This window comes from Poecilia mexicana, unplaced genomic scaffold (genome assembly GCF_051168715.1).
Source record: "Poecilia mexicana isolate PSO_F unplaced genomic scaffold, ASM5116871v1 scaffold_6, whole genome shotgun sequence".
Classification (NCBI taxonomy): domain Eukaryota; kingdom Metazoa; phylum Chordata; class Actinopteri; order Cyprinodontiformes; family Poeciliidae; genus Poecilia; species Poecilia mexicana.
The window spans coordinates 32103688-32130724 of NW_028263375.1; the positions used below are offsets into that span (position 1 = coordinate 32103688).

Consider the following 27037-nt stretch of genomic DNA (forward strand, 5'->3'; position numbering starts at 1 on the left):
GATTATTGTGTCAGGTGGAGGAGCACCGCTCTGCTGTATTAACAAACACCAACATTTGGATTCGTTTTCGGGACAGAGGACGGATTCAAGTTCGGAGCGGTTCTCACAACAGTTGTTCTAGTTCGGAGAGCCTGAGAAGCGGGTCTGACCTTGTTTTTAGTGGGCTTGGAAAGCCCACGAGAGTGGGAAAGTTTATTTTATCTTCGGCTTTCTGGTAAGAAAAATATCTATTTATTCATACCTTTCTGCACTAACACCATTCTATTTGATTCGGTAACCTGTTCGGGTGTGTCCGACCCGGACCCTGTGGACTGACTGGGCTCCTTTAGCTCCTTCGGGGCTTAGATCGCCCACAGCTGATTGGCTTTCACTAAGTTTAATAGGGGGTGGCCTTCTGGTGACGTAAAGAAAGTCAGTAAACAAACAAAAAAGACCTGCAAATGTTGTTCGTTTTTATATATAAAAAAATGTTGTTGTTTTTTGTCATCTTTCTCGGTTAGCTGGGTCGATAAGGGAGCAAAACTATATACATGGAAATAGGGTGTAATTCAGAGATTTCAGGAACTACAGTTAAAGAGTAAATTTAGAGCATTTTCTCTGACTTTCTCCGTTGTTTGTAACTTAGAAAAGAGGGAAAAACTAATATGCAATGATATGCGTAGAAATGCTTTGCTTACAAGTATGAAACTAAGGCATTAGCAACATTTTGCAAAATAGGGGTGCAAAATGCCAAAGGGGTGAACTGACCCAGAGTCAGAGCAAAAATATTAGAGCACAGAATCCAACGATTGTCTTTTAAGATGGTTTTAAGACATTCCTAATTTAGTATTAGTTATTAAGGTATAACAATAAGTTCACACCATCAAGTGAGATGTATAAGAGAACAAGAAAAGACTTTAATAACTTTTTTTTCCCCCTGTTTTTACAATTATTGCAAACCGTGTTTTAAAGAACGTGTAATTGGTGTAGGATGATGCAGTCTGGGTTTGAATCATTAATTTTTATATTTATCAAATACCAGAGTAAAATTTTACAATTAGTAAGCAAATATTGAAGAAAAGTTTTCACTGAATTCTACTTGAACCTTTCCTCATGTTGACAACCATGAATTCCCTTCAACCTGCTGTAATAAAGCTGAAGTGTTATAACAATAAATGAATAGCCAAAGTAAAAATAGACTTGTTTTTGTAGTAGTGATTAAGTCTGAGTAAAGGAACTTCTCCCAGTCCTGTGGAGCAGGATTGTTTTAGGATTGTTCTGCTTCGTTCAGATAGTGATGACGCTCTCTAGGTGTTATTAATCGTTTTGTTTATGTTAGTTTAGCTAGCTTTGCGAACAGTGACTCTCCCTCCAAGGAGAAGATGGATGTGTTTCTGATAGGGAGCCCTAATGCACGTGGCAACAAGTCTATTGGAAAAGACAAATTTTCCTTTTAGCTCATGGTCAAACCTTAACACAGAGGTTCTTATAAAATCTCAACACTATAATTTAACAATACCATATTCAGACACAGCAAGCACAGAAGTACTCTATACCGTGTTGCAATAAATCATAATCACCATCTAAATGGGTTAATCCATTGACTTTTCTGCTGCTTATCCAGGTCAGGCCACATTAATAGAAAGCACTAAAAATGTGATATAAAATGATTAATACTGGCCTTCCAATACCATTCATTCTGTTCCACCTTATTTTCACATCACTGAAACCAAGACAGGTGGACACTACAGTGTTTTCAACAAGAACTTTAACTTGTTTCACAAATACATGTCTAAAGGTTGAAAATCCCATTATGCTTTGGATGTAAACATGAGTATTTTCGTCAGAGCTAAAGCGGTGTTTTGAAGTCTCTCAAGCTTCTTCAGCTAAAGCTGTGAAAGTGAAGAAGATGCTATGTTCTGCACCTTTAGGTGTTGAGACATTTTAGGTCGAGTAACATAGTTTCAATTGTTGCAGTTTTCTCATATACCACAGTGTAAAATTGTCAAAGAAACTGAAACTTCACCCAAGTTTAAATAAGACAAGAGACTGTGGCACACTTTGAAGGAGTTCAGGTTTCACAAAAGAGAATATTGTTAAATTGGTTGTATGAGGCACATGTGTCAAAGTCGAGGCCTGTGGGCCAAATCCGGTCCGCCATAACTTTTTATGTGGCCCTCTAGATCAGGGGTGGCCAAGTCCAGTCCTCGAGAGCCACCATCCTGCAACTTTCAGATGCATCCCTGCTTCAACACACCTGAATCAAATGAATGGCTCGTTATCAGGCCTTTGTAGAGCTGATCCCGGTCTGTTGGAGTAAGGATACTTCTAAAACTTGCAGGATGGTGGCTCTCGAGGACTGGACTTGGCCACCCCTGCTCTAGATTGTAAACTTAACACTAAGTGTGCTTAAATATCATGTTATCAATCCAATGAATGCAGTTTTGATTTGGTTTCCGCCTAATTATATCAATCAGTCCCTCTAGTTTCTTGATAATTATCATGGAAATTCATGCAAAATCCCCACACTTTTTGCCCTAATACATAATTGGGAGCTTATTGCAGATTTTTCTCAGAAATTGTCAATAACTTTCTTACTTGTACTAAACAGCTGCCTCAGTCTTAATTGATGAAAGATCCATGACCTATACAGCAAGTAATAAAAAGTTTCATTTACCGTCATAAATAAGCTGAAATATCGCAAATATTTCCAAATTAGTACCATAAACACTTTGATTTTTTTTGGGGAAAAAAATCACAAAAAGAATCATGAAACCTGGAGGGACTGAAAAGATGTTCAACAATAATATTTAATTTTAAGAATCCATTGATATTTTTAAAAGTTTAACAGGTTTTATTAATACATTCTGGTGCAACCGGCCCTTTAAGAGGATTCATTATCTTGATTTGGCCCAAAACGAAAATGAGTTTGACACCCCTGGTGTAAGGTATCTAATGTTTAGAGCAGTGTTTCTCAACCCTGGTCCTCACGCTCCCCTGTCCTGCATGTTTTAGGTGTTTCCCTTCTGCCACACACCTGAATTGTATCTCTAGGTGATTAACAGGCTTCTGCAGTACTTGATGGTCATGCAATCATTTGAATCAGCTGTTCTGGAATAGAGACACATCTAAAACATGCAGAGCAGGGGGGTGCTAAGGACCAGGGTTGAGAAACACTGGTTTAGAGGGTGAGTAATATCTGGCAGTGATGGCACAGGTCAGAGATCATCTGTGTCTTCTTTCTACAGCTGTAGAAAGAAGACACAGATGTAGTGTCTTCTTAGACACAGAGATCATCTGTGTCTTCTTTCTACAGCTGTAGAAAGAAGACACAGATGATCGCTGACCTGTGCCATCACTGCCAGATATGTGCCATCTCCAAAGGTTTAGAAATCCCTGGTGGCTGGCAGAAATGTTTCTGCAGAACTTTGCAGACCTGGTCCTTAACTGTACCAGTTTGGATTACAGTTTGTTAGAATACTGTCAGTGCACCAGTAGTAGAAATCTGTGTGTTAGTTTTCTAGAGTCTGTGCTGAGACTCCTCAGTCACTGCATGTTCTCCTGTCCACAGTAGCCTGTGGTTCTCAGTGATTTCCTTAACCTTAGCAGCAGCTTGTTTTCCTGCCATCATGATTCTGTAGAAGGAATCATCACTACCTGACATGCAGCCAGAACTTGTGTTAACATCTGCTAGTGTAATTATGATGTTTGATTTACATTTGGCTGTTCAATCAAAGTTGAAGCATGCACAGCAGGGGGCATAGCTCATACCACTGGAGAGCTCTAGTGTATAGAAGACAGTAATGCCTGCCGTATGTCTGTCAAGAATCAAAATCCCAGTTGGGTTGAAAAGCAATTTCATGATGAGTGTCAATGGAATTATTGCATCAAAGAGCATCCATTCCTACAGGGCAGAGCAGTGTGCAAGGTGAAAGCTGTTTTAACATTTTTGGATCATTCTTGGCCTATAAGTGATCTTCAACATGTACAATGTGATGGATGGAGAGGAAAAGTGGACCTTGTGTGTTCACATTGGAGTGCAGTAGAAGATTGTTTGTTTGTTTGTTTGTCCCTGGGATCATCATGGGTTTTATAAAGTATCCAATTCATTTTGTTATTGATATGTGATTATGTGCCTTTCCTCTGTCTCTTTTATCTGCTCACATGCACACTGCTGCACACTTATATAACCACAGCATTTAAGACTGGTGACAGTCTTCTTATGTTACACATAACAAAAACTAAGTAAGCAGACCAACACCTCTTAGAGAGGCTACAGAGTGAAAAGATGTTAAAAGCAGAACTCACGATACAATCTTTGCTTTACTTGTTGTCAACAATAAGGTTAGCTGAGTGATGTTCCTCTGTATTTGTTCCATTTGTATGACTTGAAACATTTGATCATTTTTGGCTTTAAAGTCTGTTTATATACCGTTTTATATGAAATCTCAAACTGGCAAACAGACCTGGGTGTTGCACAAAATGGAAAATGTGTCTCCTCAACAATTTATTGTTTGTGTTTTTTTCTGCTGTTTTATTCTGTGTTCATGTGAGGGATTCTAGGTTTATGAGGACAATTTAAACACATAAATAATGATATTTTTCCCAATGTCCCTGCAAACACACACAGCCCAATATTGCAATTCTGATAATCTCTCTCGACAGTGTTAAAAATCTTACTCAACAATAATGGATGCAGGAGGAAATATTCATCTGTAAGAGGTGCACCAACTAATTTAAACTCTTCTGCAGCAACTAACAGGATTCCCCCCCCCCTCAAGTATTGTCTTTAGTTGAGCTCCATCAGTTTTTCATCTCCCTGCTGAAGAAAGCATCAATCACTGTGATGCTGCCAATTTCTTTATTATTGTATTGTGCATTTTGGTCTTCAAGATGCTTTCTGTGCCATATTAATGGTCCAGTTACCCATGCTAACAACACCATACCAAGACCCTTCATTCAACATCTCTACACCCTACTGATGTGTGTTGTTGCTTATGTTGAGGAAGTGGAGACGGATGCCAAGGTAGCACCACAAAACACAGGCAGCAGCCACCTGACCGCCCTGGGGAAGCGCAGACTTATCTAAGGCAGCTGGTTGACTGTCCAGTACCGTGACTGCAGCAGGGCGGAATGCTACTAGGTTTGGTACTGCTGTTGCACCTGGTCATACAAAAACACCAGGAAAGGATGGGTCGATGCATAACACTGATACTGTGGGTCACACTCTATGTGTGCATGTCTGAAAGTGGCTTCTGTTCAGTCTTGTTCAGGCATTAATTGTTATGTCAGCCAGACCTGTTAGACAGCTCAGTGAGTGTTAAGGCTCACCACACCTTCATTCCTCTAGACTATAAGCAACCTTCCTCTGCCTCATCAGACTGTGATGAAGTTATTTCACAGTTTTCCTCTCAATACACTCAACTCAGTCTGAGCCCAGAGAGGCGATGATAAAACCTTTTCTCCTCCTGTATCAAACAAAAGCAGTTTCTTCTTCCTCTGACACTGTGTCTAAGTCCTTATTTGTATGGGTCATTGTGTTGAGATCTGACTTTCCTTGAATAAATACATTTCCTAAGTAGTTGGATAAAAAAAGAGACTCATATGAGAGATGGGGAAACAGTTAGAAGCAAAAGCAATTTCTTTGAGTTTTTTTTTTCAGTGTTTCCTTTCATCCTCGTATCAGCTGCTACAAAAATAAAAGTTCAGGCTCAACTTATGCTACGTTCCAGTTACTTCAGAATTTACAACTCAACTCAGTGCTAGGTGTGAGATCACACCCAAAGTGACATCATCTCAGAAGCTTTGTTGATTTGAACAGGGTGTTCAGATCAACTACCCAAGCCCTACAATGAGTAAATTTATTATTCAACTATATTGCTTTTGACCAAAAACACAAATGTGCGTCTCACGTTTTAACAAATTTTAATGATCAATCAAGAGTGTTGGTAAAACTATTGTGTGGACCAACAAAACAAAAGGAGGACTTTTTGAAAGATGTTAATTCCTTAACATCTAGAGTGTAACCAACACAGCAATAAAACATAGTGTGATGTTCTGGTGCTGCTTTTCAGCATTTAGTGGATGAGACCATTAATTCTGCGAGGTGGCAGAAGAATGCCTGTTCATTAGTGTGTGACCTTGAAATGAGGCTCACTTGGGTTATGCAGCCGAACACTGATCCAAAGCATGGATCAGGTTGCCTCTGAATGGCTCAAAGAAAAAAAAATGTTGTAATAGCCTAGTCCAGGGGTGCTCAATACGTCGATAGTAGGAAGATTTTGAGTCAGTCTCAGCAGTAGACACACTGAACGCCACCAGGACGCTGAGACCAGCACTTCCTCTTCTGACAGGCTTATCAAAATATTCGATCCTAAACGTTTGTAGCGTCATTAAAGAATACTACTAAAAAAATAAATCAACGAAACGTGTTAAAATTAATAATCTCAGTAATTATTGTTTTAACAAGGTGCTGCGCAATTCGGTGCGTTTCGGTTCCATTAACAAAAAAGGTGACCGACTGACTAGCAGAGCAGGAGTTTAAATTAGCTACTCAACCACCGCTGTGTTCATGAGAGGCTTAATAATCGAGAAATAAATATCAAGCCTGGAAACCTGATATGTAACAGATTGAATGTTATGTTTTTAACGTAATCTCTGCTCGGCTTGCGGGGCGCAGGTGGTTGCCACGGCAACGGGTGTGCTTAAACGAGAGAGAGGGAGAGAGAGAGAGAGTAAAAAGGCACGAGTAGTTTTGAGCTAATCACGTGTTCGGGTTGTTTTACCTTTGCTGTGGCGCATTACAACCGCTGTAGTTTCTGAACGTTTAATAAACAACAAACTTGGACTACCTCGTTCGTTTGTGAGTATTCACAACAAAATAGGACAAATATATTTCATTAAGTTTTAACAAACAAATGGCTTCTACTGCGATGTGAAAGTAAATTAATTATATACCAACTTCAATAGATTTGCCTTTACTTTTACAGTGCTCTTTGGCTCCTCCTATCAGTCTGTAGTTTTTCATATTAAGGTCATCAAACCAAAGTTCAGATCTACCATAACTGACTGACATCTGCTGGCGTCAGGTTTGCAAACAGCTTCTGACTGAGAAACCACCTCCTCCCAGTGTTAGAATCTCACTGAGGAAGAACTTGCATTAGGTTTTCTATCACTTCATTATTTCTGCTATAACTGATAAAATAAGTTAATATAGTTTAATTTACAATTTTTATGTCTTCATGTCATGAGATAGATCTCAGCCAGCTAGTGAAAGAAAAAGTAGATCTTGGTCTCAAAAAGTTTGGGCTCCCGTGGCCTAGTCTAAGACCAAGTTTAAATCCAATTGATATGATGTTATATGACCTCAAACATGTTGGATAACACAGCATTGTGTAAAGAACAGTGAGTAAAAGATTCATGGATATTTATCATACTGCTTGATTCCAGTATGAGGATGGAACAGTTAGGTTGGGTGTGTCAGTTTTTACATAAGTCCAGCTTTGTTTGGTAAAATGTCTTTGATCTGAAACATCTCAATGTCACTGAATTGCATATCAAGATACCAAGTTGAAGACAAAATCTTCCTCCTTCTTAAGCTGTCTTGTTTGCCCATCCTTCTTGTTTTGGCTGCTCAGGTATTCATCATGTTCCGATAGAGACCAGAACCTGCGGCAACCAACATGCTGAGGCGTCTCGACAAAATCCGGTTTCGGAGCCAAAGACGAGACGAGTTCCTTGACCCGACCGAGTCGCCCAACACATCGGACACAGAATGCAGCGACGACGTCGTGATGAAAACACGCTTCTTGCCCAAGGAGCAAGAAGAGCTGAGGGAACCTGAGTTAGAACAGCAGACGGAAGCCCAGGTGCAGGAACACAGGACAAAACTTTTGCCTTTGATCCAAAGATAAAACTCATGTTACATTGCTTATTTTGTGTTTGTTTGCCAAAGGCTGGTCCTGGATCATTTCTGGCAGGTGTCCAAGAAGAGCCAAAGACTGATTTGAATGAGGTGAAAGGACTTCTAGAAATCGCTTTGTTAGAAAAACACTTCTTACGTGAGTATATTGTGCCCTTTACTGAGCCATACAAAAGTATTGATATTCTGAGTTTTAAACAACAGAGTATTTTATTGGGATTTTTAAGGCACAATAATACAAAGTAGTTTAGAATTGTACAATGGAGGGTGAATAATGCAAAGATGTCAGAAAGTATGGTATTCATTTGTATAAGGCACTCCTGTGCTCTGACAACCCTAAGTAACATCCAGTGACTACAGATAGGTATGTAATGACAGATTTGGCCCTGTTGAAGGTGATATGTGTTGCGATATGTTGTAGCAGATGTACAAAGCATGGCACACCTGTTAGATTTTTATTTGTGAACATTTTTGAAAACGGCATAATTTTCCTACCACATTACAGTTATTCAGTTCTTTGTTGGTCTGTCACATAAACACTGTTAAAGCCCATCTGTTTCCACCACTACCCCCAAAAGGACTCTTTTAATTTGTAATTAGTCATCACTTAATTGCAGTATTTTACTGTTGTAATGCACAAATACAAAAAAATAAGTCACTTCTCTCTTCAAGTTGTCTATAATTATTTTGTACCAATGCTGCTGCCTCAATGATCAGATCACATAAAAGAAACTCATCCCACAATACAACTGCATGCTGCATAATCTGTCAATATTTGCCTTCTTTATGTAATGCTCCAGCAGCTATTTATAACACTGCAGTCCTCATTGTGTTTCACATTGGCATGCACGGGCACACACACACATTACCTCTTTCTATCTTCAAAAGGACTTTGAATTGATTTCCATTCATGTTATATTCATTTCTACCCCTGGCCCTTATCCTAAAACCTCACCACTAGCGGTGCATATCTAGCCCTAAACTTAACCTTCAGTCTCCTGTGCAACACACACTCCACACTTTGCAAGAATACATTCAGAAATAGAATACTAAGAGTTATTGCTCCTAAGTCTACAAGGTGTTGGCTCATGCGGTGTACTTAATTTACTATAACTTGAGTTTGCTCGTTTTGTAATTTGCTAGATTCTCGGTCCATCTCTTCCTCACAGCACATGAAACTTGTTAATAAATCCTAACTGGGAGAGAAATCAGGTTTACTCTCAATGTTCTACATAAAAACATATGATACTTCACCTTTCACTTGCATGTTAACAATTGATTTTTCTCATTAATTATAAGGCATTTGGAGAAAAAAAGAGTTTTCTAGGAGTAGGTTTTTTTTGTCTTCATTGTGACTCGTCACTCTTTCAGAGGAGGAGCTGAGGAAACTGAAGGATGAGTCCCACATAGATTCACTTAAACAGGAACTGGAGAAGGAACGATGCAAACGCATTGAGCTGGAACAAAAAGTCAATGATGCCATAAAATTAGGGTGGGTTGCTTTACAAGACTTTCCAATCCAATTTTCCTTTATTTCTTGACTGACATTTTATCTATCTCATCAGAGTTGAGGATTTTCCATCTCAGTCACCAAAACCTCCATCCCCTCAACCTTCTCTAAGCAGCAGTACAGGTTAGAACACCCACTCCTTGCTTTGTCTTTTTCATATTGTTTAAGTCTGAAAAAAATAAATTTCCCAATCAGTTTTTGTAATCACTTAATCAAACCTCTTATTTTGTTAGAAAAACATAAAGAGACTGTATACAACAGCTTCCTGAAATGGCTTTACAATCGTTTTGGAGTTTACATTGAAGACTTCCGCTTCCAGCCAGAGGAGACAACTGTGGAGACGGAGGAGCCACTAAGTGCAAGGAGGTAAGGAAAATGCTAGACATGTCTCTGAGAGGAGCATTTAGAGTGAAAAGGTTCTAATGAAAGTTGTATTTATTTTAAATCAAAAGTTGATCTGATCTGTTGTAATTGATCCTCAGGCTGACTGAAAACATGAGACGCTTCAGTGAGTATTTTTGTCTTTGATCTTGTGTGCACTCTTTTCTGTGGATAATTATAAGTATGGTAGAGTATTATTTTTATATAGGAGAAAAAAATAATATGCTTGCTGAAAGATAAATAATAAACATTAGAGGTCCCTTGATGGATCCCTGTGGAACCCCACATACAGATCCTTTTGAGTACTTTTGGTTACACAACCCCCCAGATGCTTTGCTGTACAACATTTTCTTTCCACAAAAATTAACAGCAAGAAAGATGAGTCTGATATGATGGTCTGCCTGACCTTGTGGTTTTAGAACGAGGGTTCAGACCTGTGACAAACTTCATGAGGAACCTGTCTGCCTTATCCAGCTGGTACTCTGTGTACACGTCTGCCATTGCCTTCATTGTAAGTCCATACACAGACAATGTCTCCTTGTTCCACTAAGCACCACACACATTTATTAAATAATAGTAACGGTGTCCAGGCATGAAATATATTAAAATATATAATTAGTAATTATCTAATGCAAACCTGACACTTAGGGCTGGGTGATATACAGTAGTTGAAAAATGTATCATGCTATAAAGGTTTCTTATCAATGGATATTGATAATTATTGATTAGTTGTTTTTTTTTTGTTTTTAATATGTGTAATACTGCCAGATACTCGTGACCTTTCCTGCTTTTTATTCGCAACTTCCTCTCGAGCTGTTGTTCTCCTCCATTCACTCCATGCCGTTATTTTTTACTTTTAAGCAGTTATGAGACCCGAAATTGCTGCTGTCCAAGTTACTCAACAGGTTGTTGCTAGGTAACCAAAGAGTGTGTGAGTTAGTTGATGCCAACCTTACTTAGCAGGCATTGAGAGACTGAGCAGCTAAAGTCATTCCCCTTCCTACAACCTCCAGAATGCTGTGCAGTTCTGAATTTAAGTTCAGTGAAATTACTGAAAATTCTATTGGACGTATTTTTTATTGATATTAATCTCTTGCCTATGGTGATATAAATTGTTATTGATGTGTTGTCCAGCCCTACTCACACTGTGCAAATTTGTAGCCTTGTATCTGTTGATGAACAACTGCCAAGAGCTCCTTTTATATAGCTGTAGCGATTCATAGCTCAGGTGGGTGAATCTGAAGAAAGAACAACTAGTATTTGTGATTCCTGCCATTATGACTGAGTATGAAAAGAATTCCCATTTAAAGCTGTCCACAAACCTTGCAGGTAACATAACAATTTGGTGAAATGTGTTTTAATCAATTAAAGCTACTTCTTGCTTTGCATGGAACACGTGAGTGGCAGGATTGGGCTTTTGTATTGTTTTCATCAGCAGGGGCAGGGATCCTGACAAACAGGTGCACTTCATATTTTGTTATATGGAATAGAATTTGGTCAAAATTAAACTGAATTCCCGTCCGATCGTACAGTCAGATCCATCCACATACAGCAGCATGTGTATATGGTAGCAATGGAGGTAGGAATCTGTCCTGTAATCAGTGGGTCGCTAGTTTGAGCCCCTGTCTCGTACGTCTCTGTTGTTGTGTCCTTGGGGCTATAGACTTCATCCACCTTTCCTGCTGGTGTTGGTCAGAGGGTTGATGATGTTGCATACCAGCTCTCAGCTGTGGTTACAATCATCAGTGTGTCAATGTTTGTGTGAATGGGAATGACCGATTTCATTGTAAAGCAACTTTGAACTTTATAAGTCAGCTGTATAAGTCTGATGTCATTTAATTTAAATTATGCCCAAATTACAGCATAGCACAGTAGACTTAAAGCCAGTCAGTTGTATAATGGCAGTTGGTGAACCATTCTGGAGAAACTTTTAAGATGGTGCCTTACAGAAAACACTGGCTGTGTGTATTGACAGGTGTACATGTATGCAGCGTGGCATGGCTGGGCCATCCCCATGTTCCTGTTCTTCGCAATTCTCCGCCTTTCCCTGAATTATCTCATTTCCAGGTGAGCTCCCCAGCACATTCAACCACTCATATTTAAAGGCAGACCCAGACAAAAAAAAAACTTTATGTTAAACTGCAAGGCATGCTCTTATTCAGAACAGAAACTTTACTTCAGCAATTCCGTAAGATCAAATAAAATCTTGGTTAAAAAAATTGTTTTAGTACTGACACTTTAGTGGTTCTATTTCGCATAGGCTTCGTCCTTTAAGGCTATCGCTAGTGGGCTCGGTCTCCCTCAGGATGTGGTGCGCCCTGAATGGTGTGCATAGTAATATTCGCAGCTAATATTCGTTGGTTACAATACATAACCAACGTTACTGTTTTTATCCACAGAGAATTAAAAAGAGTCGTTCCATAAGAAACTACACAAGCACATTTCCTAACTCTTAAGTATTTATTTATATATATATATATATATATATATATATATATATATATATATATATATATATATATATATATATATATAGATAGATATAGATATAGATATATAGATTTATTGTTTAATTCTATGTTCCCATGATAAACCACTCTCAGAGGCTGGAGGATCCAGTGGAGCATCGTACCTGAAGTGTCTGAGCCATTGGTGAGACATCTCTCTTTACTCTATCAGGCACACTTATTATAAAAATGTTAGTTTCTTTTTTTTTTTTTTTTTTACAACTACAGAAGTTGTTGATTTAATTAAAATTGTTGAGGCTGGTTCCTGGCTCATGGCTCTATTGTTTTCAAGGAACCTCCAAAAGAAGACTTAACTGTATCTGAGAAGTTCCAGTTGGTTCTCGATGTTGCTCAGAAAGCTCAGGTGAGAGAAGATGCACTAAGAGATTGTGTAGGTCGGAAATGAAACCTCTTGTTAAAATATTTCACTCATCTCTACGTCTATCCAATCATTGTGAAGCTTTGATCTGTTGATACAAATTGTGGACAATTTTAGTTTAGAGTCCATGATATAAGAAGATGTAATAACAGCATTCAGAATATTTCTGTAGCATCCTGGTTTTACTTTGTTAAATAAAGAGCAGAGGATACATCACACCATGGTAGTGTGGTGTGCCCTGTTGTTGGTCCAGTTGTTCTGATGTCTGACAGCTGTGCGGCAGTGCGGGGAATTTTCGTTATCTGGGGGACACCACTCTTTCCGAACCCAAGTCATCGGCTGTTTCAGTAGTGTTTCCCTAGAATTTGGTGAATCCTTCCCAAAGAACCTTTATGTTACTTCTGAGTGTGTCAGTGTAGTTTTTGGAGAACAGCCCTGACTGTTTCCAAGCAAGAGAAGAAGTCGCCCCTGAGATTAAAAGAAAAAAAAGTCCTGAATTCCTGCAGGTGAACAAACCATCCGCAGTATAAGACACTACCCACTTTTGGAGGCTTTAGTCTTCGACGTGGCTGTTGCAGGTTCGATTCCTGACTTCGTGAACTTTGCCACATGTCTTCTCTCTCTCTCATTACCTACTGTCTGTCTCAGCACTTTCAAATAAAGGCCACTAGAGCAACAAACCTTTTAAAAAAAGCCAATGTTCCAGTCTGTTTTGACTGTTGTTTTTCTCACATCCACACAGAATCTTTTTGGAAAGATGGCCAATATCCTTGAGAAGATAAAAAAGTGAGTTTGTTTGCAAATGTTTTATATGTAGCTGAAGTAAAAGTCCTTGAATAGAGCTCTGTACTATACTGAATGTGTGTGTGTTTGTGTGTGTTTAGTCTGTTCATGTGGGTCCAGCCAGAGTTGACTCAAAAGCTCTACGTGGGACTGTGGGTGGCCTTTATCTCCTCGTGCCTGTTACCTTACCAGCTTCTGGGCTTCATCATAGGTACATTATTAGATTCACAAACTAGGACCAGCACTCAACAGAGACTTTCAGAAAGACTTGGAAACATATCAAATTACAAACTCATCTGCACAAACAAGCATTTTCACTTTGGTTGATCTACACAAAAGCTCTTTTTTGTTTTCCGTTTTAAAAAATTTTGCTTCAAATTTTATTGCTTTTCTTTTTGTAAAGGTTATTGTATGTACCCTGAACGGTGCATTTTTACATGTCAGAATTTTTTGTGCTCTGCAAGTTTCAGAATTTGTCTGCACCACAAACTTTGAGTATGAAAGCTACACATTGTGTAATGCATGAGGCTCCTGGCCACCAGCTGGTTCCTCTGTGTGGCCTCATAATGGATGATGAGGGAAAGAGTTGGAACATTTACAATAGTGTAGGTCCATCACAATAAAAGGAAGCAGCTGGTCATTAAACTGAGACTCCTGCATTTTGATTTTTGGAGTGTGTTCACCTTGTAATACAGGTACAAACAGAGCAAAGAAACTCAGTCAAAATGATCAACTTTTCCTGGAGGACTTCCCAAGTTGTCTTCTGAATCACCATGTTTCAGAAGAAAACATGGTGATTCAAGTTTGTACACACCCATAGTTTCCAGTTTGCATTTCCAGCATTACACCACACTCTTTGAACACATCCCTGTGCCTTAAATGGATTCAAACACAGAAATGAAACTTGCTTTCCTCCAGCATCTGGGCCATATAACCAAATTTACCAAACGATCTGATTTATTTAATGTGCTCCCTGTTGGAGAAGTTGTTCACACTGCGGACTACACTGGGTTACAAAAATATATATATATTGGAAGTTGTCTGTTTTTTCAACTGAATTAGGATTATTTTGCACCGTTGAATCCAAAAATGACATCCATTTTTCTCAATCAAGTCAGGTCACTAAATTGATGACACTTTTGTGACATTTTCAGGTCATTTCTGTTAATATTTCTCATCCAAAAAAGGTTTTAGGAGAAAAGATGGTTTTCTAACAGAATGTATTAATTAAATGTCACAAACTTGGATTTCTGTAAATTGAATAATAAACACTACTAAGGGTAAGTACATGTGAATTGAACATTACGTCTTCATTGTGTAAAATTCTCTGTCTCTTTTCTGTCCTGATGGAATCTCTCCTCCTCCTCTTGATCATATTCTCAGGAAACCGATCCAGATGTGAGAACAAGTCATGCATTTGATGCTCATGTTGTTCCATAGTTCAGAAAGTTGACCTGATTGAGCAAAACCATTGTGATTTTTTTTTTTTTTTTGATTCAGCACATCAAAATGACCCTAAAACGGTTGAAAAACCCCAGACAATTTTTTGGCTGTTAACCAGTGGAATAATTTTTTTTTTTTTTTGCCTCTCAGGTGGTTATGCAGGTATCAAGTTCTTTATCATTGACTTCATCTTTAAAAGTTGCCCCAAGCTACGGCAGCGCTTTGACACCCCCTACATCATCTGGACCAACTTACCCACCGACCTGCAGCTGAAGGAGCGCAGCAACACCACCTTGAGCAGACGGGTCAGTCCCAACTCTAAAACACACTCGCACACGCACCTCATGGGCTGCATCCAGCCTGGTAGAGCTCAGGTGGAAACCACATCGCAGGAGAAAGAAACTGTGCGTTGTGAACGTCCTGTTTCCTCTCTGCTCCATGGGAACCAGCACAGTCTGCACAGCTGCTGTCACCTCTCAGTTTGTCTTTATTCTTCCTTCTCAGCTGTCCGAGTGTGAACAGGTAGGATCTGCTGTCTCCGTGTTGTACAGTCATACTTTAGAGGTCTGTGGTTGCTATGGGTACAAATATAGATCCATCAGCAGCAGATACTATACATCTGATGCCCTCATTGACTGTGTGTGTCCTTGTGAGCTGCAGGGCAGATACACAAGTATGAGGCGTAGATTGTCCTTATAGACTTATTCATTTTGAACTTTTTCACATTTTGTCACAGCACAACCACAAACAATAAAAAATATATATTTAAAAATTCTGAAGTGTGGCAAACATTTACTGTTGAAACCAGGTACTTACATACACCAAATAAAAATACTTTTTTTTTTCTTGTTGTCTGAAGTCAAATCAGAGCAAACTTCTCGTATTTTAGATTGGTTATAATAATCAAACGTATTTTGAATTGCTAAATACCAGAAAACTTAGCAGGGAATTTTTTTACGTCCATCAGTTTTCGGTAAACCCTGGATGGTTCTCCAATTCATCGCAGGGTGTTTGACCTTTACTTTATAACTTAGGCTCAGTCGTATTGTGAGAACATCAATCTGCAAATCATTTAGATTTTGTCTGGACTTCAAGATATGGACCATTCTTTGAGCTAAACCATCCCATAGTATCTCTGGCTGAATGTTTACGGTCGTGTCGCTGCAGGAAGTCAAATCTCCACACAATTCTGAAGTTACTTACAGCCTCTAATGTCGTAGGGCGGATTTACTTCCTGCATTACACTTTACCCAGTACTGTTCTGGCTAAAGAAAAGCAAACCCACAGTATGATGCTGCCATCACCATGTTTGTGTTTTCATAGTGATGTGAGGTTTGTTTTCCTTTACATAGTGCAAAAAGTTCCACTTTGGTCTTTAATGACTAGATCATATGTAGCTTGTGGTAAACTGCAAACAAATCATCTTATTGTTTTTTAATGTATCATTAATAAGTTATATTGTGCAGGACTAATGGGGATATTGTTTTAGGACCTACACTGCACTTGGTTTTATTGAGAGGCTTTAAAGTGAGAGGGGCTGAAATTCTTTTAAGTCTTTTTTTTTTTTTGTAAAGGAATGGAAATTAAAACCGGGTTTTCTTCATTCCACATCAGAGTCCTGCACTACTTTGAATGAAATAAAATAATAAAGTTTGTGGTTGTTATATGACAAAAATGTGAAAAAGTTCAACAGAATTGACTTGTTGTGAAAGGCACTGTCTCCTTGCTTCGTAGATTTAGACAGTAATGAGGAGTAATGCTGAACCCTTCCAGTGACTTTTTTTTCCCCAAACGGGCAACCAACCTAGAAACTTTTTTTCTGTGATATTGAAGACAACATGTGAAAGCACCAGTTATTCTGCAACTCTGCTTTGCTCTGAGAACTGAGTGCTGCTGTAAGCCCCTCCCACCTCCTGACCACAGCATTCAGTCTCACACAGTCGTGTTGGAACCAATCAGATAATTTATGTGCCGTAGCCACTCTTGGCCAACAAGACTGACAGTAATTTGTCAAACTATACAAATATACAGAAAATGGCCCAATTTTCAGGAAAACAAATATAACAATTAAAGACCGTTTAACTCCAAAAAAAAAAAAGAAGTTTATTTGGGGTTTAGTTACTCTGTAAATCTATTGTTTCAAATTGGTTTCCTTGAGGACAAAAGTCCTGCAACTTTTAAATGTTTTTTTGTCCTACACACAAGAATTAAATGGTTAAACTGCTTCTCAGTCATGCAGTCAAATGCTACAGACCTCTGCTAATGACCTGCTAGAGCCATTAAACTGAAGCAGAGAGACATCTAAAAGTTGAGTTGCAGGAAACCTGCCAATGAGGCCTGGAGTTTGAGGTTTCTGCCTTAAATTGTATTTTGTTCTTCATTGCCCTTCTGGCTAGTCTTTTTTTTTCTTTTCTTCTATTTCCACATACATTAGCCCTGCTAAAGTTCCTAATTCCATTAAAATTCCAAGTTAATCCTTGTGTCATTAAAACATATTTGAAGTTTATTATTATTTTAAAAGTTTTTAATTGATTTGTTGATAATTTGAGAATTTAGCTGCTAAGTTAGAGCAATCGTCCATTCATCCATCTCTGTAATGAGTTGCTAGAGGCGACCACAGACATGTTTCCACGGTGACGTCCTTCAGCTAGTTGTGAGGGATCCTGAGCAGGCGGTGTAGAGGGGGGGCTGGGGGTGCTTGAGCACCTGCCCTTTTTGCTCCTTGCCCCAAAGTGCCCTTTTGGTCAATTTTTTTTTTTCTTTGGTATTATTATTTTCAAAGCCCTCTTCTGACACATAATAACATGTACTAAAATTATTTCTTTGTTTTGGTTTTTTGTACAACATAATAAGCCTTCCGGTCACCTTGTTACCTTTGACCTTTTGCCCGTGACGCATGACGCAGTTGCCTCTCGCGCAGTGAGATAAGGCGGCTAACTGGAGCTCAACGTAGCGAACGTTCCAGATTACAGAACAGTTTTTGGTGAATTATATATATAAAAAAACGTTTTTGGTGAATAAAGTGGAGTAGACTTGCTATTTGTCAGATGATGGAAAACGTTGAAGTATCGTTTCTGCTTCAGTGGTTTAAGCAGAGAGGTAATGAAATACAACAGACACTGACAGGCCTCTGCATCTGGCTTACTCTGAAGAACGACTGAGCGGGAGGAGACACTCAGGTGAGGAAAAACTGTTCTTATCTATCGATTCAGTATTTTTATCATACAGACATTAGGCTGCTGTTGTTGTGCTATTAGCTAGCTGCTAGCTAACGACTTTGCTAGCAAAGCTAGATAAATAAAAAGCTTCTTCCCTGTGTAGGAGGCACATCGCCCGTCCAAAACTTATCTCCATAAAGGAGATATGTCAGATCTTCTAATTTCCTTTGCTGCATAATGTACATTGCATTTATTCTAGCGTTAGGTAAATGTATCTTGAAGGAGAATAGCACTTACATAAAAGTCCAACAAGGATATTCATTTAGAATTAAAAATAACTCACCCTGAATTACCATGATGGATATAATGTATGTCATAAATGAAGGGGAAAAAACTCAACCCAGACTTTAAGTTTAGGGTCTGGTTCGCACAGTATGTAGTTAAATTTTTTCCCCAATTATTCAATGGGAAAAAATAAACTAACGTCAGTTAAGTAAAATAAAATTGTCATCAAAACTTTTGGAATTGTAATGATTTCTTTTTGTAAAAACAAATTGTTTTGTTTAAAAAACTTTTTTTAATTAAATAACTAATTTTTTGTCTTGTGAACTTAAAAAGTTATTTGCCAAACATAAACTTTTATTTGCACACATCAGAAATCTTTTGTTGCGATTTTGGGTCCTGCCCATGACGTCATGTGAGAATCACAAGCAAAACTTTGAGTCAAACAAAAACTTAGAATATCAAGAAAAGATTTCTGACATGCACAAATAAGTTTGTTGTGCAAAAAAAATTCACTTCATGAGACAAATGTGTGATTTAAATGTTTAAAAAAGTTTTAAGCAAAACTCAGCAGGCTTTTCCCATAGTGACATGCTTTAACAATTCAATTTTTGCTTTTTTGCTTTTTTTCTGCAGTTCCACCTTAAAGTTTGATGCAGCTCTGCTTTCCTGAATGGACCATCTTCATCTCCACTGCAGCAAACAGGCAGCTCTTTTTTATAGATTACAGTACACTAAAAGGTTGTGCCGTTTATATTTTTAATAGTGTAATTCTGTAAAGACAAAATATGTAAATCAGAGCTAAACCACCAGCTCTGATTTACATATCTTGCTAAATTGCGGGTTTGAATATTGCAATACTTTCCTATAACAAAATAGACCTGCAGAAAGAAATTACTAATAAAATATCTTACATATGCATGGTTGTATGCTCTGTATAGAGATTTACCTTAGCTTTGATTGTATATTTCACAATTTTGTAATTTATCATTGTTTATTAAACTCTGAAAGCTCTGTGGCTTTGTTAATATTCTGTCCTAGAAGGCGGTAAGATGTGCCTTTTTTTTTTTTTTTTTTTTTTTTTTTGGAGAACGTGCCCTTTTAGTGGTCTTTGCACGGCCCTGATCCTGAGGGGTTCTCAGTCCAGATGGGACAGAAATCCCTCCAGTGAGTTTCAGATCTTTGATTTCTTTAAATGTAGCAATTTAAAGAAATCCTTAGAGTTCTGAAACTTTAAATTGAACAAAGATTAGGTTGTGATTTTTTTAAGCTGTTTTATATCTCATACCTTTATGCTAATGTCCTGCTAGACATTAGCAGAAAAGTTGCTAACTATTGTTTGAATCAACATGTTTAAATTGATAACGAGTAACGAAAAAAGTTTTCACCACTCCAAACTGTAGGCCTCTTTTTCTGACATACAAAATACTTCGACGCAATGCAGTTTTTCTAACCCTTACATCAGAAACATGTCTACTGAGTTCTAACTCACTAGTGTGGTAAGAAAGTTGGAAGAGGCAAAAAAAAAAGACAGAAATTATCACAAAAGCAACACCATGCTGAAAGAGTATGGAGGACATCTGCTAATTTATTTCCCCCAACCATCCTCCTGTTCAGGTTGCCACAGCAGGGGGCCGAGGGAGCGTTTGTACTGTACCTCTCGGTGCCAGCAGAGAAGAAGATGGCGGCCGATACTACAGCACAAAGAGAGGAGCTTTTCACGAGGTTTTCAGCCTTCCGGAGAGTGAGCGCCCTCTGCCAGGTCAGACTAGGAACAGCTGCAGTCACTAACATTGTTTTGATTGAATTCTGGCTGTTCAGCACTACATTTATTGGTAGAGCAATACACTATTAATCTGCTTCCAGGAGATTTGTAACTGCTGCTTCATTTCTCAGTGTGTGAGAACGGCTGGCGCTGCTGCCTGATCAATAGAGACAAGAAGACACCAACAGACTACATCCGTCATGGAGTCCTGTATGTTACAGAGAAGTAAGCCCCCCCTCTCTCATTTGAGCCACTCTCACATTCCTCTTCCGGCTTTCATATGGGTTATTCATAAATACGATTTTTAACCTTTGTGTATGCAAACACCAACAAAACATCTGATCATTTCATCTGAGAATTTGACAGAAATTATCATGTTTTTGTTGAAAACATTTTTTCTTGGTATCTTCTGAATTTACAGCCACTTGTGTTTCGAGAGCTCCAGCTCAAGATCTGGTTCTTCAAAGAGGAATAAAGTCATCAAACTGACCGAAATCACTGAAATCCAGAAGGTAGATGTTTGTTAAAGGTGACTGATAATCATTGTTTCTTTTGCTTCTCTTTTATACTTCTGTCTTCCATACAGTATAAGGTTTTGTCAGTGCTACCTGGTTCAGGGATGGGGATCTCCATAGCAACGCCTACCACCCAAAAGGTACGAGTGCAAATGTTTTGTCTAGACTGATAGTTTTGATCATTCATGTAGTTTAGAAAACTCGAGGCGTCTTTGCTAAGATGGTTGTTGTCCAAGTCAGGTAAATACTGGGGTTACATCACACTCTACTGGTGTCACAGGGGCACAGAATGTAAATGAATGCCAAATCATGAACTATTTTGTTGAGAATTCTGAAAACAACCTTCCTGTGAGGGTTCTCACAGTAACCAGCCAGAGAGACGCTGAATGGAATTCAAAAAATAATCTTAATTTATTACAAAAAAGTTCAAAAATAATCAAACAATGAAGAATTGGGCCCAAAACTGAGGTCAACATAACAAACTACAACTCAGGTGGTAACACAAAGAACTCAAGCACAAAACTGACCTAACAAACAAGACATGAGGGGAACTTAAATAGTGGCTGATCAGACCACTGCTGACACACAAGGGGTAATTTAAACATACAAAAACTTAAACAAATACAATACCAAATCTTTAAATTAAACAAACATTAGACTAAAACTACCAAATAGAAGAAACATTAAAGAAATGGTCAAATTAAATTAAAGAAAACCAAATTTCCCCGTCCCCTGGCAAACAAATGGAACGGCCCGCTGAGGAGGTTTTGCCAGCCATATATGGATGTCAATTAGCTGGAGCCCTTCTGTGACCCTCCAGCAGCAGCTCCAAAGGAAACTGGTAACTCAAAACAAATAAATTAATTTGTTGCTTTTAACAAAAATATAAAGAACTGACAAATAAAGTTAACTATTTGCAGTGCACACATTTAGTTAACTAAAAGGTCAGACTAATGAAAATAATTTTAAATAAAAATCTAAACTATTCATTAATTAATGTCTAAATTAATGTAAAGGATAAACAAACAAAATGATTACCATTCAGGTCTGTGTGACAGCAGGGTCAGCTGTCATGTCACACTTCCACTTCACAATGATGCACTGCTTTATGCTAGTCTGTCACATAAACTCCTAACAAAACGCAGGTCTGGATGCTTCCGTAAGGCTCTGTGTCAATCTGATTGTTTTACTCTCTTTAAAATAATTGCTAAGAACAGCTTTAAAAATACACCCACTATGTAAGATTTTCATTACAGATAAAGCTGAAGAAAATATAGTTTAAAATCTGTTGTTTTTAGTTACACCAGTTTAAAAACAATTGTAAGAACAGAAAAAAGGTTCCTTTTTCTGTGCTTTAAATGGCATCAGATTCTGTTTAAACATAATCTGATGCTCTTGTCTTGCCTGTTTCTTTGCAGCCGATGGTGTTTGGTGCCATGATGCACAGAGATGAGGCGTTTGATGCCATCTTCTCCCAGCACACAAAGATGGTTGAAAAGGCTCGAGCTAAAAATCCAGAGACATAGTGTGAGATCGGCCTCAACGTACTGTTAAGAATCTGGGTTGCTGTCCTTCATAGCATGTTTTCAAAGTAACTTAAAATATTCCAGTACAGCAGTTCCCTGCTGTTGGAGGTGATCCACAGTCTGTGCAATCTGGATCAGCAGAACCTCGTCTTTTGTCTGCACACTGCGAGTACAATGTGACTCTGGAGCTGAGTACACATGTGCTGATGAGACTGCAGGTGGTTTCAAATTTAGCTGTACGGTGTCCTCCACAAGACGGCATCCTTAATGCTCTAGAACAGTTTCCTTTTTCAGCAGTGATTAAAAAAAAAAAAATGCTGTCCTCTTGATTAGACTTCTGGTATTTTGTTTATATTCAGTTTCAGGGCAATGTAAATAATTTAAATTAGGGATTTTTTAATCCCTTTTTAGGAGAATGGATTTAGTTGGAAGTATCATAGTGTATAGGGGTATTAGCCACCTAGTTTGAAACATTTACAGGTTCATGATTACATTTAGCCAATGTTTCTGGTCATGTCCATCTTAGGAGCAATTTTTTAAAAAAAATTTAACTTTAAAACGGGTCAGATTGACCTGCAACATAACAGGAAGGTTAATAGATTCACTCAGAAGAACATTCACTGCTGCTGGCACAAACACCTGATGAAACATATATTCATAAAATGATGTTTGTAGAGATGGAAGCAGATGTTGTTCGATGAAACAAAAGCAAGACAAATTAATCATAACCAATATTCAACAATAATAACTCATCTCATGTCTCCCTGTGGTGCATCCATGTCTGCAGCTGTCAGTCTTTACACATCAGTGTAGTTAGCTCATTTCTGTCCTACTTGGAGAAGCATTCTAGATAAAATATTCCAAGGCTAATCCTTAAACCAGTGTTGATTTCGACGGCATATTTTGAATTAATTGTAGTCTTGATCTGATTTTAAGCACAATTTTACCATTTTAGATTTTAGTTTGTCAACCATTTGTATTTGAATTTTTGACGTCTTAGCAAAAATCTAAAAAGGGTTGTGCATTAGATTCAAAATTCCTGCAGCCCTCCTTTATATCGTTTTTTCTTCAGTAAAGCTGACTCACTACTGATCTAAAAGATTGAACTGTACCTTTAGTTATGTCTAACCCCTAAAACAGATCAGCAGAATTGTTGATTCTTTTCAGCAGCTGAAATATCTGCTCCGCTGGTCGGTTGTTTGCTCCGTTTTATTTCTCTTTTTTTTTCTTTTTTTAGACAAAGAAAAATTGACCCACCATTTTTATTTTCAGTTTTGATGCCATATTCATGTTGATTTATTTGCTTGTTGTTAACCAATGAGAACTAGTCCACTGATCACATTTCCAGTCCTGTTTCAGATGGTGAATGCTCCATCTGAGCAAAGTTCTGGTTTTCTGATTGTACTTGCGGTGCAAACTGAACATGTGTAGACGTGTGGTTACCAAAACTGACAACAAAAGCTGCACTTCATATTAGATCAGTTACAAGCAGCAGATGATTCTGTTTAACAGGAAGATACAAACACAATCAACCCCACATCATCACCCCATGAGGTTTAAGAACCGCATATAATGTGGAAAAGCCTTTAAGGGGCATTATTATGTAAAATTAATTGATTTTTTTGAAGCATATTTAAGAAATCCTTTAATCTTCAGTGGCAACCATTCAGCCGGTGACGGTTCAGCAGTGACGTAAACCACAGGCCAATCAACAAATGCAGTCCGGTGCGAAGCAAATCGCCAGGGCAGAACCGGTTAAAGCCACACCCATAGAGAAGGGACTTTAAGTGTGTAAGTGTATGCTGAAATGCTGGAGGCCATCTTTAAAATATGGGTTTTTACCAAAAAGGAAAATAAACTCTAGGTTTATTGTATTTTTATTTTTTTTATTTCTTTTCTACAATTCATCTTTTGCCCCAAACATAACCCTGTTTTTCAGACTAGACTAGTCAGTTAGGTGGCTCTTTGTATGTCATCAGAATGGAAACACTGATTTGTTGAATGTGTAAAATAATTAAAAATTAATAGTGAAAACACCCCCACACTTAGAGAAACGCTGTGGACTGTGGAGTTCGACACTGGGCCGCTGTTCAGGAAAGCAGGTGGTTTGATGTTAAACAGGACAGCTTTAATCCTGACACGTCTGGATCAGGAAGGCAACACTCAGTCTAGAGCATCAAGGGCTTCTTCCCTGCAGCTTTATGACACTATATGTCTGTGTGAGAGCAGCTGACCAATCTTATGATAAGACTATTCAGATAACGTAAAGTAAATGAGGGATGAGGAGCCTGTTATGAAACTTTCCATTGCAGATAACAGACCTCAGAGACCTGGTGTTTTAGTGTCACTGTCAGTGTAGACGACCCTGTTGTCCAGTAAAAGCCTACGACAGTGTGGCCTCGTCTCCACTGTTAATAGAAATAATGAGAGTTTTAAATATTTAGATTTTTTATTTTATTTTCTTTGCTGTCAAAAATTACAATTAAGGAAAATATTTTTGTTGGCATAAATTAGCAGTAGGACAGGCTCAAATGTCATAATATGTTGACTGATTCAGGCTATGACATAATGCTCTTCTGTATTGTAGTGTTGTACTGCTAAAACTCACCCATAAAGGAAGTTCATGTATTTTAAAGTGGGGTATATAACTGTATTCTGAACAGGTGTTTTCTGCGCAAGTCAATTTATTTTTATTGTCGTAGTAGAAAAACTTAAAAGAAATCCTGTGTAAAATCTAACTACATTTAGACTTTTATTTATGAAAATATAGAGTAACTCAGTTGTCTAAAAAGAATGTGCTTCTTTTTGTTCCCTTGATTTAATTTTGGAGTTCTTAAAAGTTAGGTCTGTGTTTTTCTGATTCCATTGATCCTGCTCATATTTTAAGTTATTTTAACTAAAGCTGTGTATGTTTTTTGTTTTAAATGTCCTGTTTTAACATTTATCAATCGGATTGCTTTATCTGTAATCCTAATGTGGCACATTTATATATATGGACTCGTAAAAAAATAAGAATTTGATACGAGGACGTTGTAAAAATGACCTGGTTTTCACCAGGTTGAGGTTCTCTGAGTTTGCAAATATAAAACAGATTCCACATGTCAATAAATAGAAGCAGAAAGAGAAAAGCTGTTTTTTGAAAAACTAAGTACAGCTCAGATGCAACACGTTGCAGCGGCCATCATTTTTATCAGTCTCTCAAATCTCTGCAGTGGTATTTCAGTCCACTCTTCTTTATTTTTCCTCAGGATAATTGTTTCTGCTGTTTATGACCCAGTTTATGCTGAACTTGTTCATTCTTTTTCCTACTGCTCCATTAGAAACTTATTTAGCATCTGAATTCTGCAGAGTCTGATTTTGAAACTTTTAGGTTTTTGCGGTTTCAGTGAGGATTGCTCAAACCTCAGGATTTAATAATGTACTGGAATCCATTTTGGGCAGATTCTTGTTTTCCGTGTGACATTCCTGCTGCTCTTGCCTTTGCATGGTTTGGTTTTTTCAGTTGGACACCCTGTTGGTGGATACAACATATTGAAATTTGCATGTTCTACTTTTGGGTCCACATTGTTAAAAATGTCTGGATTCATAAAGGATATAATACTCAAGTAATTGTGAATAATCAGTTATTACTAATGGATGCTCACGTTGGCATCTGTATAATCTTAATCTTCATCTTTTCTAGCAGCAGTACCTCATTATTCTCATGACTAAATAATCAAGTGAAGTCAAGTAGCAGCATCAACTTAATCCAATAAATGCAAAAAGAGTGTACTATGTTTATCAACCAGTTTTCCATTTTAGCTTTAATTAATAATGAGAATGTATAATCTGTTAAGATTTAATAATTCAGAACTTGCTATGTACCAGTTATTTTCTTACCTCCTGAAACATAACTGAAAGAGGTTATACTTTTTCTTAACGCCTCCTACAGTTGCATAATGCGATGTTTATTTATCAGTGGGTTCGGGAAAAAAAAAAAAAAAAACAGGAAATTTCGGGGTTGGGTCTTCTACTCTATTGACTTGGTCATTAATAAAAACATAAGAATATTAAGCTAGAGCAAAAATTTTGTTCTGACCAAAAGGTTCAATATTTATGTTTTAAAATAATAAGAGCGACAATGTTTCCTGTTTTTTTGCTACCAGTTCCTGATGAGAAGATATGATTACATGACATATATGAATCAGTACATTTCTATGCCTTATGTCTGTTTTTCTTGAGGAAAATTTGGTTTGCTTTCTGTTGGTTTTAATTTCTCTTGTTTTCAAGGTAAAAAAAAATTCTCGGATGCCAGTTTTTACTTGAATGCCTTGTTGCCTCGTTGAGACATTATTCTCAGACTTCCTGGTCTAGTATTAAAACTTACTGCACTTTTTTGTGTGCTGTAGATTTTTAATATTGTTTATAATAAGTTTATAAAATAAACTTCTGCAAACGTGTTTGTCTGGTGTTTTGGGATTTTATATGTTGTAATGATTGAAACTGAGTAACATTTTGTAATGGATCTATCTCTGTGGTAAAAACATGTTGTACATTTTTGTATTTAAATAAAAATGGAAATCCTATACAGATTGTGTGCTGCTATGTGTTTATTATGCAAAGGAAATCTTCCCATTATTATAAATCAATTTGACCCAGAATGATTTCCAATTTACTAAGTACTTTCAGCAGGTTAAAGGAGCTGCCATGACTAAAAGGTTTGCATTTGCAAATATTTTTATGGCTGAGATGGAAACATCGACCTTCAATGCATCTCGTTAAAAAAACCTTTGCATTATTTCAGGTATGTGGATGACATTGGAGGATTTTATTTTTTTTTACACACCCTAAATAATCACAATGATTTAATCAAATTAAAGTCACCAATCAGCCTTAATGCAGTGGATTT

General features: G+C 37.8%; 1 protein-coding gene across 4 annotated transcripts; it reads left to right on the forward strand.

The window, feature by feature from the left end:
• Positions 1–26718, forward strand: LOC106908500 (GRAM domain-containing protein 4-like). Of its 4 annotated transcripts, none has more exons than XM_088006602.1 (19): positions 1–214; positions 7617–7847; positions 7934–8039; positions 9272–9392; positions 9466–9533; positions 9644–9776; positions 9893–9918; positions 10211–10302; positions 11767–11858; positions 12395–12443; positions 12591–12662; positions 13420–13463; positions 13562–13671; positions 15054–15208; positions 19961–20105; positions 20240–20333; positions 20530–20620; positions 20695–20763; positions 23806–26718. In XM_088006602.1, exons 2-19 carry the CDS (start codon positions 7662–7664, stop codon positions 23824–23826), a joined length of 1674 nt encoding a protein of 557 aa, XP_087862728.1. In that variant the 5' UTR covers positions 1–214; positions 7617–7661; the 3' UTR covers positions 23827–26718. The 4 variants fall into 4 exon arrangements, with proteins under 4 accessions (XP_087862728.1, XP_087862731.1, XP_014830110.1 ...); XM_014974624.2 differs by having other exon boundaries at positions 2–214; positions 22042–26718; XM_088006605.1 differs by lacking the exon at positions 20530–20620.
• The last annotated feature ends 319 nt before the right edge of the window (positions 26719–27037 follow it).

Bases quoted from the DNA above. Each gene is read 5' to 3' on its own strand.
- LOC106908500 (XM_014974624.2), top strand. From the start codon at position 7,662: ATGCTGAGGCGTCTCGACAAAATCCGGTTTCGGAGCCAAAGACGAGAC. The intron at 9,777-9,892 runs GTAAGGAAAATG...ATTGATCCTCAG, and splicing joins GAGCCACTAAGTGCAAGGAG to GCTGACTGAAAACATGAGAC. The intron at 13,464-13,561 runs GTGAGTTTGTTT...GTGTGTGTTTAG, and splicing joins ATCCTTGAGAAGATAAAAAA to TCTGTTCATGTGGGTCCAGC.